A 13,945-nucleotide genomic window follows, 5' to 3' on the forward strand; every position below is an offset into this window, starting at 1 on the left:
AGTGAGGGAAGAAAGATCTGTTCTGACCCTGTTATAGGTGATTTTATTTCACCGATGCACTAAAAAAAGATTGATGCAGGAAGATGATGTGAAAAATAATTACTAGAAAAAGGGACTGCTTTTCTCATAACATTTCATCGTAATTATTAAGCTTCATGGCAAAGACTCAGCATGTGAATTACAGAGAAAGTCGATAATGAGCAACGATTCCTCTTGAGACGGATCACAAAAAAAATGAAGAGGAACAGCTATATACAATATGTACTATATATTTGTTCAATTATTAATTAAACATTTTACAACATTTGCAGTTTTATATTACTATATAGTGAAACAAAACAAAAAAACATTGCATGGTCTTTGCATGATGTCTTGTAGTATTAAATGATACTGACATGACATTTTCCCTAAACAGTCTACCATAGGGGCTCAATACAGGTGTCAAGCCACAAATGCATGCATTACATTAAACCATTGTTAGCATGCTATCAGTCTCAAAGTGGTATACAAAGTGTATTGATTTCTTGCCACTGAGGGGAAATGAAGGGATCGCAGGAGCTTTTCTATTGGGGGATGGTGTTTATTTTCAGTGAATGATAATAGAGTGCTTGTGGTTAAGTGTGAAATTTGACTGCAACAGCTGTGTCACCTATGAGAGGAGGCGTGAATTGTATTGCCCCTCATTGTCTAGTCTGTTCTATTCCGGCTGATACGACCGGCCGCCTCCGCCTTATGGCTAAAATGATCGACTGCTCCACTGTCTGTCGACGAATGTAATTGTCTGCACAGCTATTTTGGTGAGGAGTTCATCAATGTAATTGGCAATGGTTCCTCCTTGGTCACGGTAGGATCAGGTCATCTCCTGGCTGTAGACAGCCACAGCAGGCTCGTGGTGGAGCTGCTGAGCGGAGCAGCCAGATCGTCCGGTGACGGTAGGCCACCCACACCAGCAGCAGCATCACTGTAACGAGAGAGCAGCCAACCACCAGGCTGATGATGACCAGAACGAGGTCCAGCTCTGATGGGTCTGAAAATCAAACAGAGGAATAACTTGGAGGCAGCTGTCATGATTTGTTTGTGCGCTCTTCTGTAAGAGAAAATATCTATTTTACCCTGCCCTCACCGGATAGCTACTGTCTTTCATATAGTGTAGAGTAGATTTCCATGATATATATATATATATATATATATATATATATATATATATATATATATATATATGTTTGCACACAGAGAGCCGCTTCACAATATGGCTCTTCACATGCTATTGATAAATGGCATTGTCATCTCTCATGTCCTGTCCTGCAGCATCTCCTGTGCATGCTGTGTTATCTCAGATTGATCGCTTTTGTTTTAAACCCAACTAATAATTACCTATCTCCTTCGGGAAGGTAGAATTCTTCATTTGTTTCAACATGGGACCAAAGGATATGCGATTTCTGAGATTGGTGACAATAGCCTCAGGACCCTCTAAGGAAAATGCACTCCTCTGTTGTAGGCACTGCTATAAAAAGACAAGGGAAATATGTAACATGTGAGTATAACAAATGATAGAATAACAGGTAATTCACTTTTTGGAAGAAGGATGGTTTTCCAGTTTATCATCAAAGATAGTGGGAACAATGCATAGAGAATGTAATTGAAATACACTCTGATAAATATTTCTGAAACCTGTTTTCCTTTGTGGTATTATTTTGTTTGGTAGGTAGGTATGTACTTTATTAATCCCCGAGGGGAAATTTTTTATTTTATTTGGATAAAAGGGTGAGAGTACAAACATTTATTTCAAAAAGACAGCACGAAATAGGATTTTAGCTTAAAAGCAACACTTTCTTTTAATGAAAGTAGGCCATCGTGATTTGAAACGGGTCAAACAAGGTAGCTGAGATACAAAGTTTGGCTCTTATGTAAATGGGGTGTCTCAGGAAAATATTTAGCCTGACATTAAGCGCTGGAAAAGAAACATAAAAATGTCAAGGAGCGAGGGAAAAAAGATCAATAAAAAAAAAAACCGCGTGGATTTGGCAGATCGTGATAGTTCATACCCTGGGTATACACATATTGTAGCGTTGTTTTAAACTTCAGCAAACCACTGTAAAACCAAATAAAGAGTTCAAACTGATCAATACTCAAAATACCAATACACTAAAAAAGAAATAAAGAAAAATTTAAGTCAAACAAAAATAAAAACACAACACATCGTTTTGGTCCCATTTTTCTGGAGGCTGAAGTCAAAGATTAAAAACTCCTTCTATGCACACACAAGATATATTTTTCAACAACAAAAAAATTCACAAATTGGTAAAATCCCTGTTAGTGAGTACTTCACCTTTGCCTAGATAATCCATCCAACTGACACGTGTGGCACGTCAAGATTCAGATTGAACAGCATGATTATGGCACATAACCTGCCCTCCGAGAATCGCCACCTTAACGTAGTGGACGGGTTTGATTGGCTCAGTGATCCTGGGAGCTATGTTGTCCGGGCCATCAGCCCCTGGTCGGGTCTCCCAAGGTAAACTGGTCTCAGGGGAGAGCCCAGACTAAGAGCAGTTCAAAAGTCCCCCGATAAACAGCAGCACACGGACTTCAGCCACCTCGCCCAGATCAGGGAAACCGGGGAACCCTCTCGGAGCCAGACCCAGGAGGGGAGCTCACCGGCGAGCGTCTGGTGGCCGGGCCTTCGCCCATGGTGCCCGGTCGGGCTCAGCCCGAAGAAACATCATGGAGGAGCCACCCTGTGGACCCACCACCCGCAGGAACCAGCATCGGGGTCGAGTTTTTTTTCTGACCGGGCCGGGTGGCTGGTCTCAGACGATCTTACAGGTCCTGGACTGGCGGGCTGTCACATTATCTGCAGCTCTGATGGACATTATTGCAGTTAGGAAGCCAATTAGAGAATTTCTCAAATCTTGTGACATCTGCTACATTGGTTGCATAATAAAACCACACATTTTAGAATGGCCTTTTATAGTGAGTCCAAACAACATTAATAATGCTGTTTAATCGTCACCTTGAAGTGCTACACCTGTAAATTGGATACATTATCTTGACAAAGGTGAAAGGATTATTAAATTGTTTATTATTTTATGTTTTGAACAGAATCTGAGGAAAATAAACCTTTTGTTTGCATAAAAGAAGTCTTAGATCTTTTACTTTATCTCTTATGGGAGGGAAAACAAGAGCATTGAGTTTGTCGAGTACTGAGAGTGGTAGAAGTGCTCTTCTGAGGTAGACATCAGAATGAGTCTCTGGAGTTTATCCTCAGTTTCACCTCCACCCTCCAACACCAGCGCACTTGTCAGATGATTCCCTTTTTCTCATTAAATCAAAGCCCTCATTCCCACAACAGCAGGATGCAGCAGTTGGTATTTGAGAATCATGCGTCCTTCGCTGCTCTTCAAGTGTTCCTCTGTAACTTTGCAAATACCTTTTCTGACCTACAGAGTACATAATGACATGACGGATGTATTAGGCTGCATCTTTGACTCAGCATTACATCTCATTCTTTTCCCATCTAGAAACCACCTCCTATACTTTGACTGTATATTATTTTTCCCTTTTTATTCAGGAAATTATTCATCCTCGTGCTTGCAAATAATCCTCCCTCTTAGTTTTTATATCATATTCAGCTGTAAATTAATTTACCTCTTCTTTAGTCCCGCTCTCACCTTTGCCTCTCTTCTTGCCCTTCTCTCACTGCCCGTTAACGGGAGCCTTTTCACTCCTCGCCTGTACCCATGTTTTCACAGAGTCACACCTCGTGCCACTAAATTTAAATCACTCTCAGCTGCTCATTCTTTCATTCCCTCACATTCATTACACGTTGTACCCGCTGCACTGAGTCCACTGCAATCTTACCCTCTCACAGTCAGAGTGGTTCCTCAGGCAGACACTGAGATCACAGTGTAGGTACACCACTGAGTAATTAATCATTTGGAAGAGACTGATGGTGAAACTGGCACTGGTTGACAAGTCACTGGGCAGCACTGTGATCCCCGCTGGCTCTGCTGCTAACCTGAGGCACCAACACAAACACATAGTAAAATATCAGTAAAGTCATTTTTTTTGTTGTTGTTAAAAATTCTGCATTTTGATACAAGATTTATTTGCCAGTATGCTGATTGTTATGAGTTTACTCAAGGCAACCTACTATGACAGTTTTGCCTTGTGTAAGCGTTAAATGTTCTTCCACCCAAAACCATGAGGTTATATTTAGGAGAAAAATACTTGCTTAAGGTGAGGCACAACAAAACTACTTTGTTAGGGTTTGGACAATATTTCTTTAAAAAAAAAAAAAAAAAAAAAATCCACATTGCTATCTCTGATTTCGGTCACCTGATTAAAAGTCCTGTTTGGTTCATCCAACCATCCTACCTCCCTCCTACTTTTTAAAATTACCTTAATCACGTGATCTCATATGTTCAAGTACTTATCACACCTAGACAAAGCAAAACATCACACTGACTCGGTCTCCTCTGGTGGACTGATGGGTGTATTACACGCTTTGGCGTGTCACTGGGCTGTCTGGGGAGAGATCTCTTATGGTTTCAGGGTGACTTTTAATGTTTTACTGTTTTTTCTTCATCCCACCAATAAAAAAAAAGCAATATAAAAAAAAAGTGTTCAGTTCCGATACACAATAAAAGTGTAAACCCTGCCTATTCACAATTTGACATATTTTAGAGGTTGTGCATTTGTAAAGCTGCCTCTATAAAGTCTGCAGGTGTACACATAATTTCTATCTATCTGACTGAGATGACACCATCAGCCTACAGCAGTCCTCTATTTATCAAGAATATGTAGCTCTCAGAAATGTACCTGCTGCTCCCTGGATTGACACTGTTTGATAGTAAACACTCTTCTATGCAGTGACAGTCTGACCGAGTCGTGTTGAGAATAAATTTGTATTTTGCATGGATGTCAACACCAAATAGAAGATTTTGATAATTTATTTCAAAGACCTTAGTCCAATTTAGGCATTATATGCTTCTTTTGTTTTTGTAGTGCAGTCTGGTCACATATATCCGTTAACAGTGTAACTCCTGTATTCGCTGACTCTGCTTGTTTATATTTCGTTTTTTCCCCCTAAAGAAAATGTATTTTCCGAGCGACTTATCCTCATATTTTTTTTCACGAGTCAGGGCTCTTCGCCGTGCAATGAAAAGCCAGCAAGTCCTCCCCGTCTTAACAGCCAAGCAGTTATCTTATTTCAATCTTTCCTGGTTACCTGGAGAAAAGGCAGCAAGTGGAGTTGGAGGGGTCAGGCGCGATGGTGGGGGACAGGCAACAGGAGGTGACCTCGAGGTTTAGCTGGCTGTTGTTTGTCTTCAGGTTGATGACCACTCTGAGGTTCCCCAGGGCAGGCACAGGATCACCAGGCTCTACACCTCTCCCCAGGTTTAGACTCATTTCTGCTGTGTAGTTTCCGCTCCCACAGAGGTCATCTGAAACTTCTGTTACTCTACCAACAGATCAATAGTTTTACAGTTCGCTAAAGTCAGATTTGTCCATTTACGTAATGGACAAATATGTGTATATATCCACTATAAGATTATACCAGACATCTTACTTGCTTTGTTCTGTAAAGTATATTACAAATCACTTACTGTATGTTATATTCCCACTGAGCTTGACTAGATTCATGTTTTAGCACGTTTTGAAAGTTTTGAGATTCATTTCCTTCCATCCAATTTTCTTGCATGAGATATGCAATCCGTCCCAAAGAACGCTCTCAGCTTGTATTTTATGTCAGTGTTGAGCAGCTAGTTTTGAAACTATGAAGGCTAAGGACAGCTGCACTTGCAGTTATTTCTTTTAATACCATCATCTCAAGATCACATGCCAAATATTTGCTTATCTCTATTTCTTGTGACTAACGGGTTGAATATTTTGAGATTACAAAGCTCGTTTTCTCACTACATCTAAATATTTAACTCGTGAACTCAACAAGACAGTGTTATTAACCACGGCTGTTCTTGGCTTCCGTAGAAAACTCTCCACCAACTCAGTGTTTATTTTCAGATAACCATGTGAGCAGTTCAGGCTAGCCAGCTGCCAAACAGCATCCTATTATTTGAAAGGAAGACTCCACAGTCACAGACGCGATTCAGGGGATAGCAGAAAATAATTAGATATGCCTGTAAGTTATTTCTGGCCGGTTTATCATATCACCCCCGCCCCCAGGCGCCAGTCACGGCCCTTGAACGGTGTAATAGAGTTATGCCATTAGAGCGCCACGGCGTAGAGCCAGTATGCTCCCATCTATTAACCACGTTATCCATTTCAGCCAGTTTAAAGTAAACCAGTTGCTTTCAAGTGTAAACAAAGTTTACTTGCGATACGCTGAAATTCAGTTTAAAGTAAACCAGTTGCTTTCAAGTGTAAACAAAGTTTACTTGCGATACGCTGAAATTCAGCGTTGCGGTTTAATGATGTTTAAACTTTCTCTTTCCCCGGCGCTTGAAGCAGAAGTCGCTTCCGAACCTCGGGCAAACAAATACATCCGGTAAACAGACACCGGCAGCTGTGACTGTACGCACAGTATGGACAGTGTTGGTTCGAGCGAACTGTTAATGTCAGTATGTTAACATGCTAACAAACACAATGTCAACATGATGACATTATAATGATGCAGGTATAATGTTTACCGTATTCACCGTCTTTGTTTAACCTTGTTAGCCTGCTTACATTTGCTAATTGGCTCTCTGCACACAGTGTACACTTGAGACTGGGGGGGAATGCAATTTGTTTTACATGGAATAAGTTACAAACAAGGATTGTGAATATGCCTGAAGTCTTGCATTCACGCTCTAGGTATTTTGGAGCCAGAAGTGACTGTATTTGGACATACTGCTTTTTGAGGCCTAAAAACCAATTAATTTTGTAATTATTTTCAGAGGTACCACCAGAAACCTGATAAGAAGGAGTGTAGCGAATGATAAATACCATAATACCACTATGATACCATAATGACTTGTAAAACAACTGAACTGACTTTGAATATAATGAGAGAAGTTGAATTGGAGTCTATGGAACCAGAGCATGGACTATATAAAATTGAACATAGCTTACGGGTGTTAAAAGTGAAGCCAATGCAGAGGTGCCATGAAGTGCAATACCACTGAGGGCCACTGGAGGTTGGCTATGAAAAGCTTCTGTTTAACATAGACTCCCATTCAGCATTATTCAGCATCACCATGTAACGGAGTATCTACTTAACAGCTTAATTCATGCAAAATCACCAGTATGGTTCTTTAACTTGTTGACAAATGATTAACAGACCTCCTAACATAACAGACTTTAAAAATAACATTACCCAGAAAGATACAGATGGGGTGAGGTCCTCTTCTGCTTCAGCCTTGGCAGCTCTGATTCAGGCTGCAGCTCTGGCAATAACATCCTGTGCCCAGACTCTGGAGCTGCCACCTCTTCTTTAGCCACAGCACGCACTGACCTGGTGGCATTTTGTGCTTCAAATATCTCAGCTTTTCCTCCTCCTTGGTTTAATTGTGTTATTTTGTTTTTTTCAGTGAGCAGTGTCCGCTCAGTGATCTGTATTGTAGCAGTTACTTCAGGTTCAGATAAAGTGACCCCTGTTGCAGTAGCCTCCTGAGTTTCAGAGGTCTCTCTGTGAAAGCGTCTTTGTGTTGTTTTCTCTAAAATCTGGGCCTGCTCAGGTGTCCAGTGTCTCATATGAACAGTTTTGTCTTTTATGTTCTTGGCCTTTATTGATGTACTGTCAACACTGGTATGGTCCTGATAAGATTTACTGGTGATTGGTGAAAGCGACGCATAGTCGATGAAGGTGGCTTGCGGTGCAGCCTTTCCAGGGACACGACTGTCAGAGCTACAGTTTCCATTTTCAGGTTTTTTATCAAGAGTTTGCTTTTCTCTTCCTTTGTTTCCAGACTGGGTTTTATACATTTTCCTATTATGATCAATCTCACTCGCTGCAACTGTTGTTTTAGTAGTCTCGCCTGACTTAATCTCTGTAGGTGGTACAGATTCAGTCATAGCACCAAATACCATTTGACTTATTGAGGTCTCTTCAGGTAATATGTACTTATGTTCTGTTCTGTCCCGTGTATGTGCTGCAGACATTTTCTCAGTTAGAGGAGATTTGGCTTCAAAAGCACTGTTTGTTATCAGAGCTCTTTTGATGTCTTGAAATGACGAATATTCCCCTCCTTTAACCATGGTCGATGTCTTCAGCAAACCTGTTTGGACACTTTGTTTTAGGTCATTACTAGGATGTGTTATTGCAATCAGAGCAGACAGGGCATGCTGGCTTTGTTCAGTACCCTGTACAGATATTTCATGCTCATGCTGCTCGACACTCGGCGCTTCTGTTGTGTTTTTTCTTTTCCCAGCAGGGGGGAGTTTGCCAGTAGTGGGAGTCATGGGAGGTTTTCTCAGTGACAAAGGCTCAATATGACTATTGGACTGCCCCATATGCTCAGCATGTGCAACCTGAGATGACTTTTCAATTACAACTGGCACCCTCTCACTTGTGGTCAGCAGTAATTCATGATCTTCTGTGGACACAATAAGATCAGCAGTCGGTGCCAGAGACACAAAGTCAATATTTTTTGCAGTGCGTATCTGAAAGAGAGAAGTAAAATTCATTATGCGGTCAGCAGTCTGCTGTGTGGATTTGTTGAGGACTGGCAGTTCACTTCTGAAATTAAAGTGTGGAGCATGCTGAGAGCTGTCACTCACTGTGCCTCGCAGTGTGGAGGGATTGTTCTGCCTTTCAGTCGTTTCTGCTGCATGATGCTTCATATCAGAAATGGGCACATCATTGACCTGTAGTTTAGGCACTTCAGGCAGACTATCTGACTTAATAAATGCAGTGCTGCCAGTTCGATTATTTGTGTCATGCGCAGGTGTTGCAAAATCGTTCATAACATTAACAAAATCCTCTGTTACAGCCTGCTCAATTTTGTGAGTGCTATGAACTGCAAACTCAATAGTGCCTTTTAACTGAGACAGAGGATTATTCTTTAGGGTCCTTGTCACTGTGTTGTTTGTTTCACTATTCCCATTTGCATTGATTGGGTCATTCTGGTTGTTTTCATTAGTGCTTTTTACTCCTGGTTTCTCTGTCTGCATTATAAAAAGAGAGCTGATTTCATCAGTGTTATTAGCATGGTGTTCACTCCTGCCAGTTACCAGTGATAGAAAGGGGGAACCGTTCTTTTCATCTCTCCTTTCTGCCATTTGCTCTGTTGCTACATGTAAAGGTTCTACTTTCGAGGTCACCATTGTTCGCACGCTGTCGTTCTCTTCAGTCTCATTTGTCCTATCAGTTGTCCCAAACGAAGACTCAGCATGATCACTTCCTCTTTTTGCATAATCAGCATCAGAGTGGCCCCTTAATAGAAAATGTTCTGAGGTTGATCTGGTTAGGTCTGTCAGGCTATAGGAGGCAGGTAAGCTGTCACCTTCAAACAGCCTGATATTTACCAGTGCTGACACGCTGCCAAGAGGAAATTGATTGTTTTTGGCTTTAGGGCTCATTGATGCCATTAGAGTCTGTACAGATCTCTGCTCGTTATCATCAACAGGAGCATGCAAAGCATCTGCATGGGTTGTCTGCTCTGACAGTTTAAATGAGCACGGCTGGCCTGAAGTCACGTCAGAAGTGGAGGAGGACTGACTTATCTGAGGGCCAGACTGTCCTTGATGAGGCTGCAACTGGCCCATGGAGATGTGGGCCTCAGATGACAAGGCTACGGTTGTGGGTGGCCCGGTAGATGAGCCATTATACATCTGATGGTGCGGAGCAGGATTTACTGGTGTTAGAACATAATCTGTTTGCTCGCTCTCATTCGTGGTATGTAAAACTGAGCTGGCCTTCGAAGCTGAAGTGCTAAATTTATGATCTGGGATGCTGTAAATAATTGACACATCCAGAGTAGAACTATTTGCTGTGAAGTGGGGCTGAGCCCTCAGGAACCCGTCTGTGATTGCCAATCGAAGGGTAGTGAGAGATGACATATTACTGATACTGTTTGTTTCAGGGTCAGCTGATTTAGTAGCACCGCTTTTTGGGGAAATTGTTGGCTTTATTACATTCCTAAATTTTGAAGTGCTACCTAGAAATGTGTGAGCGAGTTTTGGTATGCCAGTCACAGAAAATGCAGCTCCAGCAACTTTCTTCTGAGCATTTTCTTCAGTAAGTGATGACGTGTCAAGCTTTGGGGGCATCGCCCTGTGAGTCGACGGATGAGGTTCAATCTGCGTGTACGGCTCTTTGGGAGTAGGTGTTGGTTTAGATAGTTTTGGCCTCTGAGATGGCAGAGTTGTGTCTGGTGGTCTCTGGTTGCTTGTCACTGCGTAGGAAAATGACTTATTTGAGATCTCGACAATTTGTGCAGTTTCTTCACCCAGATGAATGCCCTTGTGCTCAGTAGTTCCCGACTGTTTAATCAAACTGTGACAGGAAGACAGGTTTGTAACAGCGTGCCCTTTGTCTCTCTTAAGTTCTTTGGAATTAGTAGTAGTTCCAAAGGGAGCATTTGTCATATCCTCTTTCCCAATTTCCGGGTTAAATTCAATGTCTTCCTTCCTCGATGTTTCCTCGCTCTCAGCCTCTGCTCGTTCTTTTGTTAAAGACTCTGTCTGCTTTTCAGCATCAGAGGAATTCTTTGCATTTATTTTAGTCACGCCTTTTCTTTCATCACTCCCTCCTCCTTTTCTTGGATCTTTGTCTTGTCTCGAAGTTACAACCCTCTCCCCAATGGTCCCTCCACCTTCCTCCCTACTTGTCTTGGTCTTGTGTTTTTCCGTTTCTTCTGCCTCCCTGTCTGTGTGTTGATTTATGCTTGCCCCAGTATTAAGTATTATTTCTTGTTTTCCACTTCTTATCTCATCCAATCTAAATAACTCTTCTCTTTTGTACTCCAGCGTTTCATCTTCCCTGCTCCCCTCTTCTCCCTGCAAATTTAAAATCTCTTTTGTCTCTTGAATTTCTTCGCCCTGCTCGAGAATCTCTTTTTCCTCATTTTCTGCAACTACATTCAACACCTGTTCATTTTTATTCCCTACTTTCAGATTGTGGGCTATTAGTGACTCACTGATCAAATCCCCATTATATTTTGCAAGCGATTGCCGTGTCTGTGCCACATGTCTATCGTTGCGTACTCCAAAAGTCCTCTCCTGAGGGGTCCCTGTAAGTCTGCTGATTGTCTGTTTCTCCGAGAATGACTCACGCGATAGTGTTGCTCGTGTTACCAGGGACACATCATCACCAAAGTCCTGCCTTGATTCTGAGTGAACCAATGTCACAGGCACAACTTTGATCGGTGCAAATGCTGGAGTTTGTGGTTCTTTCTTAACTGGTTTACTCACCGTCCCCACGGGATCAACAGACTGTTTAACAATGCTGTGTACAGTGTTAAATGTCTTATCTGTCAAGTGAGTCTTTGTGGTTACAGTTGCAAACCTGTTGGGAGAATTCTTTGCTACCAAAGCCAATATGGGCTCTTTGGTTTGACTCCTCAATACAGACATCAAAGAATCAGATCTTCCTGCCACAGTGTGAGTCTCAGAATTTGTATCTGTCAATGTGGTTGGCCTACTAATGCTGAAGGGTGTTATTGCACTGTAAGCCTCAATCAAGCTCCTTCTCACAGTTGGATGCGACATAGTGCTGTGATCACTTTCCTCTGGAGGAGGACTGCTGTGGGAAGCTCCAGAAATGACTGGCATATTACTTTCTGGCCCACTGCTGATATCCAACGGTTGGATTTGAATAAATTCATTTTTTAAGTTTGTTGAGAGACTGTGGGAGGCATTTTGGTTATTCATACTGAGATTTGTCAGTTTTGACAGAAGGTTCCCAAAGCTCACCTTTTTTTCAAACATGTCTTGTTCTTCATCTTTTACCGGTTTCTTTACAGTATAAAATGACTTTAATAAGTGATAAAGTGCTGTGGTTGTTGAGATTGGTCTCTCTGCGACAAAAGTTTCAACAGAATAGTTTGGCCTCAAGTGTTTCTTCGTGTCTTTTTGTGTTAGTGATGACATCCCACCAGTAGGCCGTGTGTTCAACACGTCTATTCCTACATCTGAGAAAAACGATTTGACCTGGGAATTATTCAGAATGCTTTGATTCATAGTTTCATTGAATGGTAAATAAAAGAATGTCTGATTGTAAGCGTGTCGTCTTGTCTCACTGACACCAGAACGCTTGGTAATGCTTTGGTAACTTATGTCTGTGTTCAGATTTTCTTCTTGTTCTCCAGCTGACCGGAAACTGGGTAATGAGGTTGTGAGCTGACTGAACTCCAAAGTGAGTCCCTCTGTACCAAGAGAGTCTAAAGAGCCATGAGGTGACAGTGCAGGCTGAGTCACAGATTTCTCAGCGGAGTCTCTTTGATCTTGCTGGCAGGTCAAACACAAGTTTGTCATGGTGTTACCGCTCACTGAATCTTCTGCCGTGTCACGTTGAAATATGGATTGCATTGTACCAAATCGATTCGCGTTTCTTTCCAGGTTTGAAAACTTCTCGCCTTGAGATCGTTTGTCATCGTTGTCACCAGGGTTATCAATTACACGAGGATGAGATGCAGATAGGATTGAAGGTCTCGGCTCTCTGCCAGCAGATGTGAGAGTAACAGAGACAGTGCTTCTCTGATTCTTGTTTTCAAGCAGAGTGTGAAGCCAAGGAGGAGCTTTCACTGCATCTGCAGACAAATGGAGATCTGGCTCAGAGATGCCATTCATCATTGATTCCAGTGCAGCCTGTGTAGAAGAGAAAACGATCTCCTCGTAATTAGAGATCAACGGGATTTCTGATTCAATCTTCTTAGTTGATGTCACAGAGTTTTGCCCATTTCTGGAGACAAAATACGCTCTTCTTGGTGAGGCAGTTATAGCCGATGCTGTTGTGATTTTTATTCTCTCATAAGGTTGCGTCGATCTGATGTCAAACCAGACCGCCCGTGGAAACTTGGCAGTCATTGCCACTGCTGTGTGTTGATGTGTATTCTCTCTAGGTATTGCTTGTGTGCCACGACCATTTGCGTTTTCCTTTTTCGAAAGCCAATCTTTTGTGACAGTTGTGCCTTTTGTTTGCTCTGTGAGGTAACCTTGGAAATCTTCTTTTTCTGCCCTGACTACGAAGAAAAAAGCAAAACATGTCACTCAGATTTATTCCCCAAAAGCTGTCCCTCCTCAAACTAGCAAATATAAAGAAAAGATCTATCTATATTTAGTTCATCAACATTTACCTGTAAATTCTATGTATAAGGATGTAAATGTAGACATAGACTAATAACCAAATAAGAAAATGTCAACCAATATATCAGGATATCAACTGATATTCAAAACATCAGGTATTTTACCTAAAAAACGACAAATTCTTAAACGAATATGGTGCATTTCTAACATTGTATTGAAGGAAGTGGTCTTGCCCACACTTACTATTCTTCCCAAGTGATTGTGGGCTGTTGGACAGTGTTCTAAAAATTATAACTTAGTTCAAGTACAATCTGCTGATGGTCTATCAAGTGCATGCATCATTTCCATTGTTAGTTCAAGAGTATTATTATCATTAACAAAGTAGCATTCTCAATTTTGGCATGGAGAAAGGGTTGAATAAATTGAAAAGGAGATTTATGCCTCTTTGTCAAATTGTTCCAGTGAAATCATCGCAGCCACCTGCAGCATATGAGGTCTGATTTATAAGTTCAATGAAGGATTCAGGCGTTGTTTTTCATCCAATATCTAATCCGGTTTACCCTCTTAAATTATTCTGAAAATGCAGTATCATTTGCTGCCGTTGGAATTTTTGTGCAAGACCACAAAAGAGAAATGTAAGCATTGTCACCTCAAAAATACAATAAAGCAATCATAATTCTCATGGGTTCTGCAGAGTGACAGCATGAAGCCCTAAATTTCAAGCAGTTTCTCCAGCAGACTGTAAGTGCTGCACAGA

General features: G+C 41.5%; 1 protein-coding gene across 1 annotated transcript; it reads right to left on the reverse strand.

Annotated features, from left to right (window-relative positions):
- Positions 1 to 54: 54 nt before the first annotated feature.
- LOC138197326 (uncharacterized) lies at positions 55 to 12,763 on the reverse strand. The gene is made up of 5 exons (XM_069148073.1): positions 7,319 to 12,763; positions 5,231 to 5,464; positions 3,862 to 4,018; positions 1,375 to 1,504; positions 55 to 1,027 (listed from the first exon to the last, which is right to left on the reverse strand). Exons 1-5 carry the CDS (start codon positions 12,733 to 12,735, stop codon positions 840 to 842), a joined length of 6,126 nt encoding a protein of 2,041 aa, XP_069004174.1. The 5' UTR covers positions 12,736 to 12,763; the 3' UTR covers positions 55 to 839.
- Between the last annotated feature and the right edge of the window lie 1,182 nt (positions 12,764 to 13,945).

This window comes from Embiotoca jacksoni, unplaced genomic scaffold (assembly GCF_022577435.1).
Source record: "Embiotoca jacksoni isolate LCO1_2020_lvr unplaced genomic scaffold, fEmbJac1.0.p SCAF_14, whole genome shotgun sequence".
NCBI lineage: Eukaryota > Metazoa > Chordata > Actinopteri > Embiotocidae > Embiotoca > Embiotoca jacksoni.

What these genes read in the sequence shown, in the direction of transcription:
- LOC138197326 (XM_069148073.1), bottom strand. Translation starts at nt 12,735, where the DNA reads ATGATGAATGGCATCTCTGAGCCAGATCTCCATTTGTCTGCAGATGCA. An exon ending in CCCCATCTGTATCTTTCTGG is followed by an intron (nt 5,465 to 7,318) that starts GTAATGTTATTT and finishes ATCTGTTGGTAG; the next exon opens with AGTAACAGAAGTTTCAGATG. An exon ending in ACCACTCTGACTGTGAGAGG is followed by an intron (nt 1,505 to 3,861) that starts GTAAGATTGCAG and finishes GTCTTTTTATAG; the next exon opens with CAGTGCCTACAACAGAGGAG.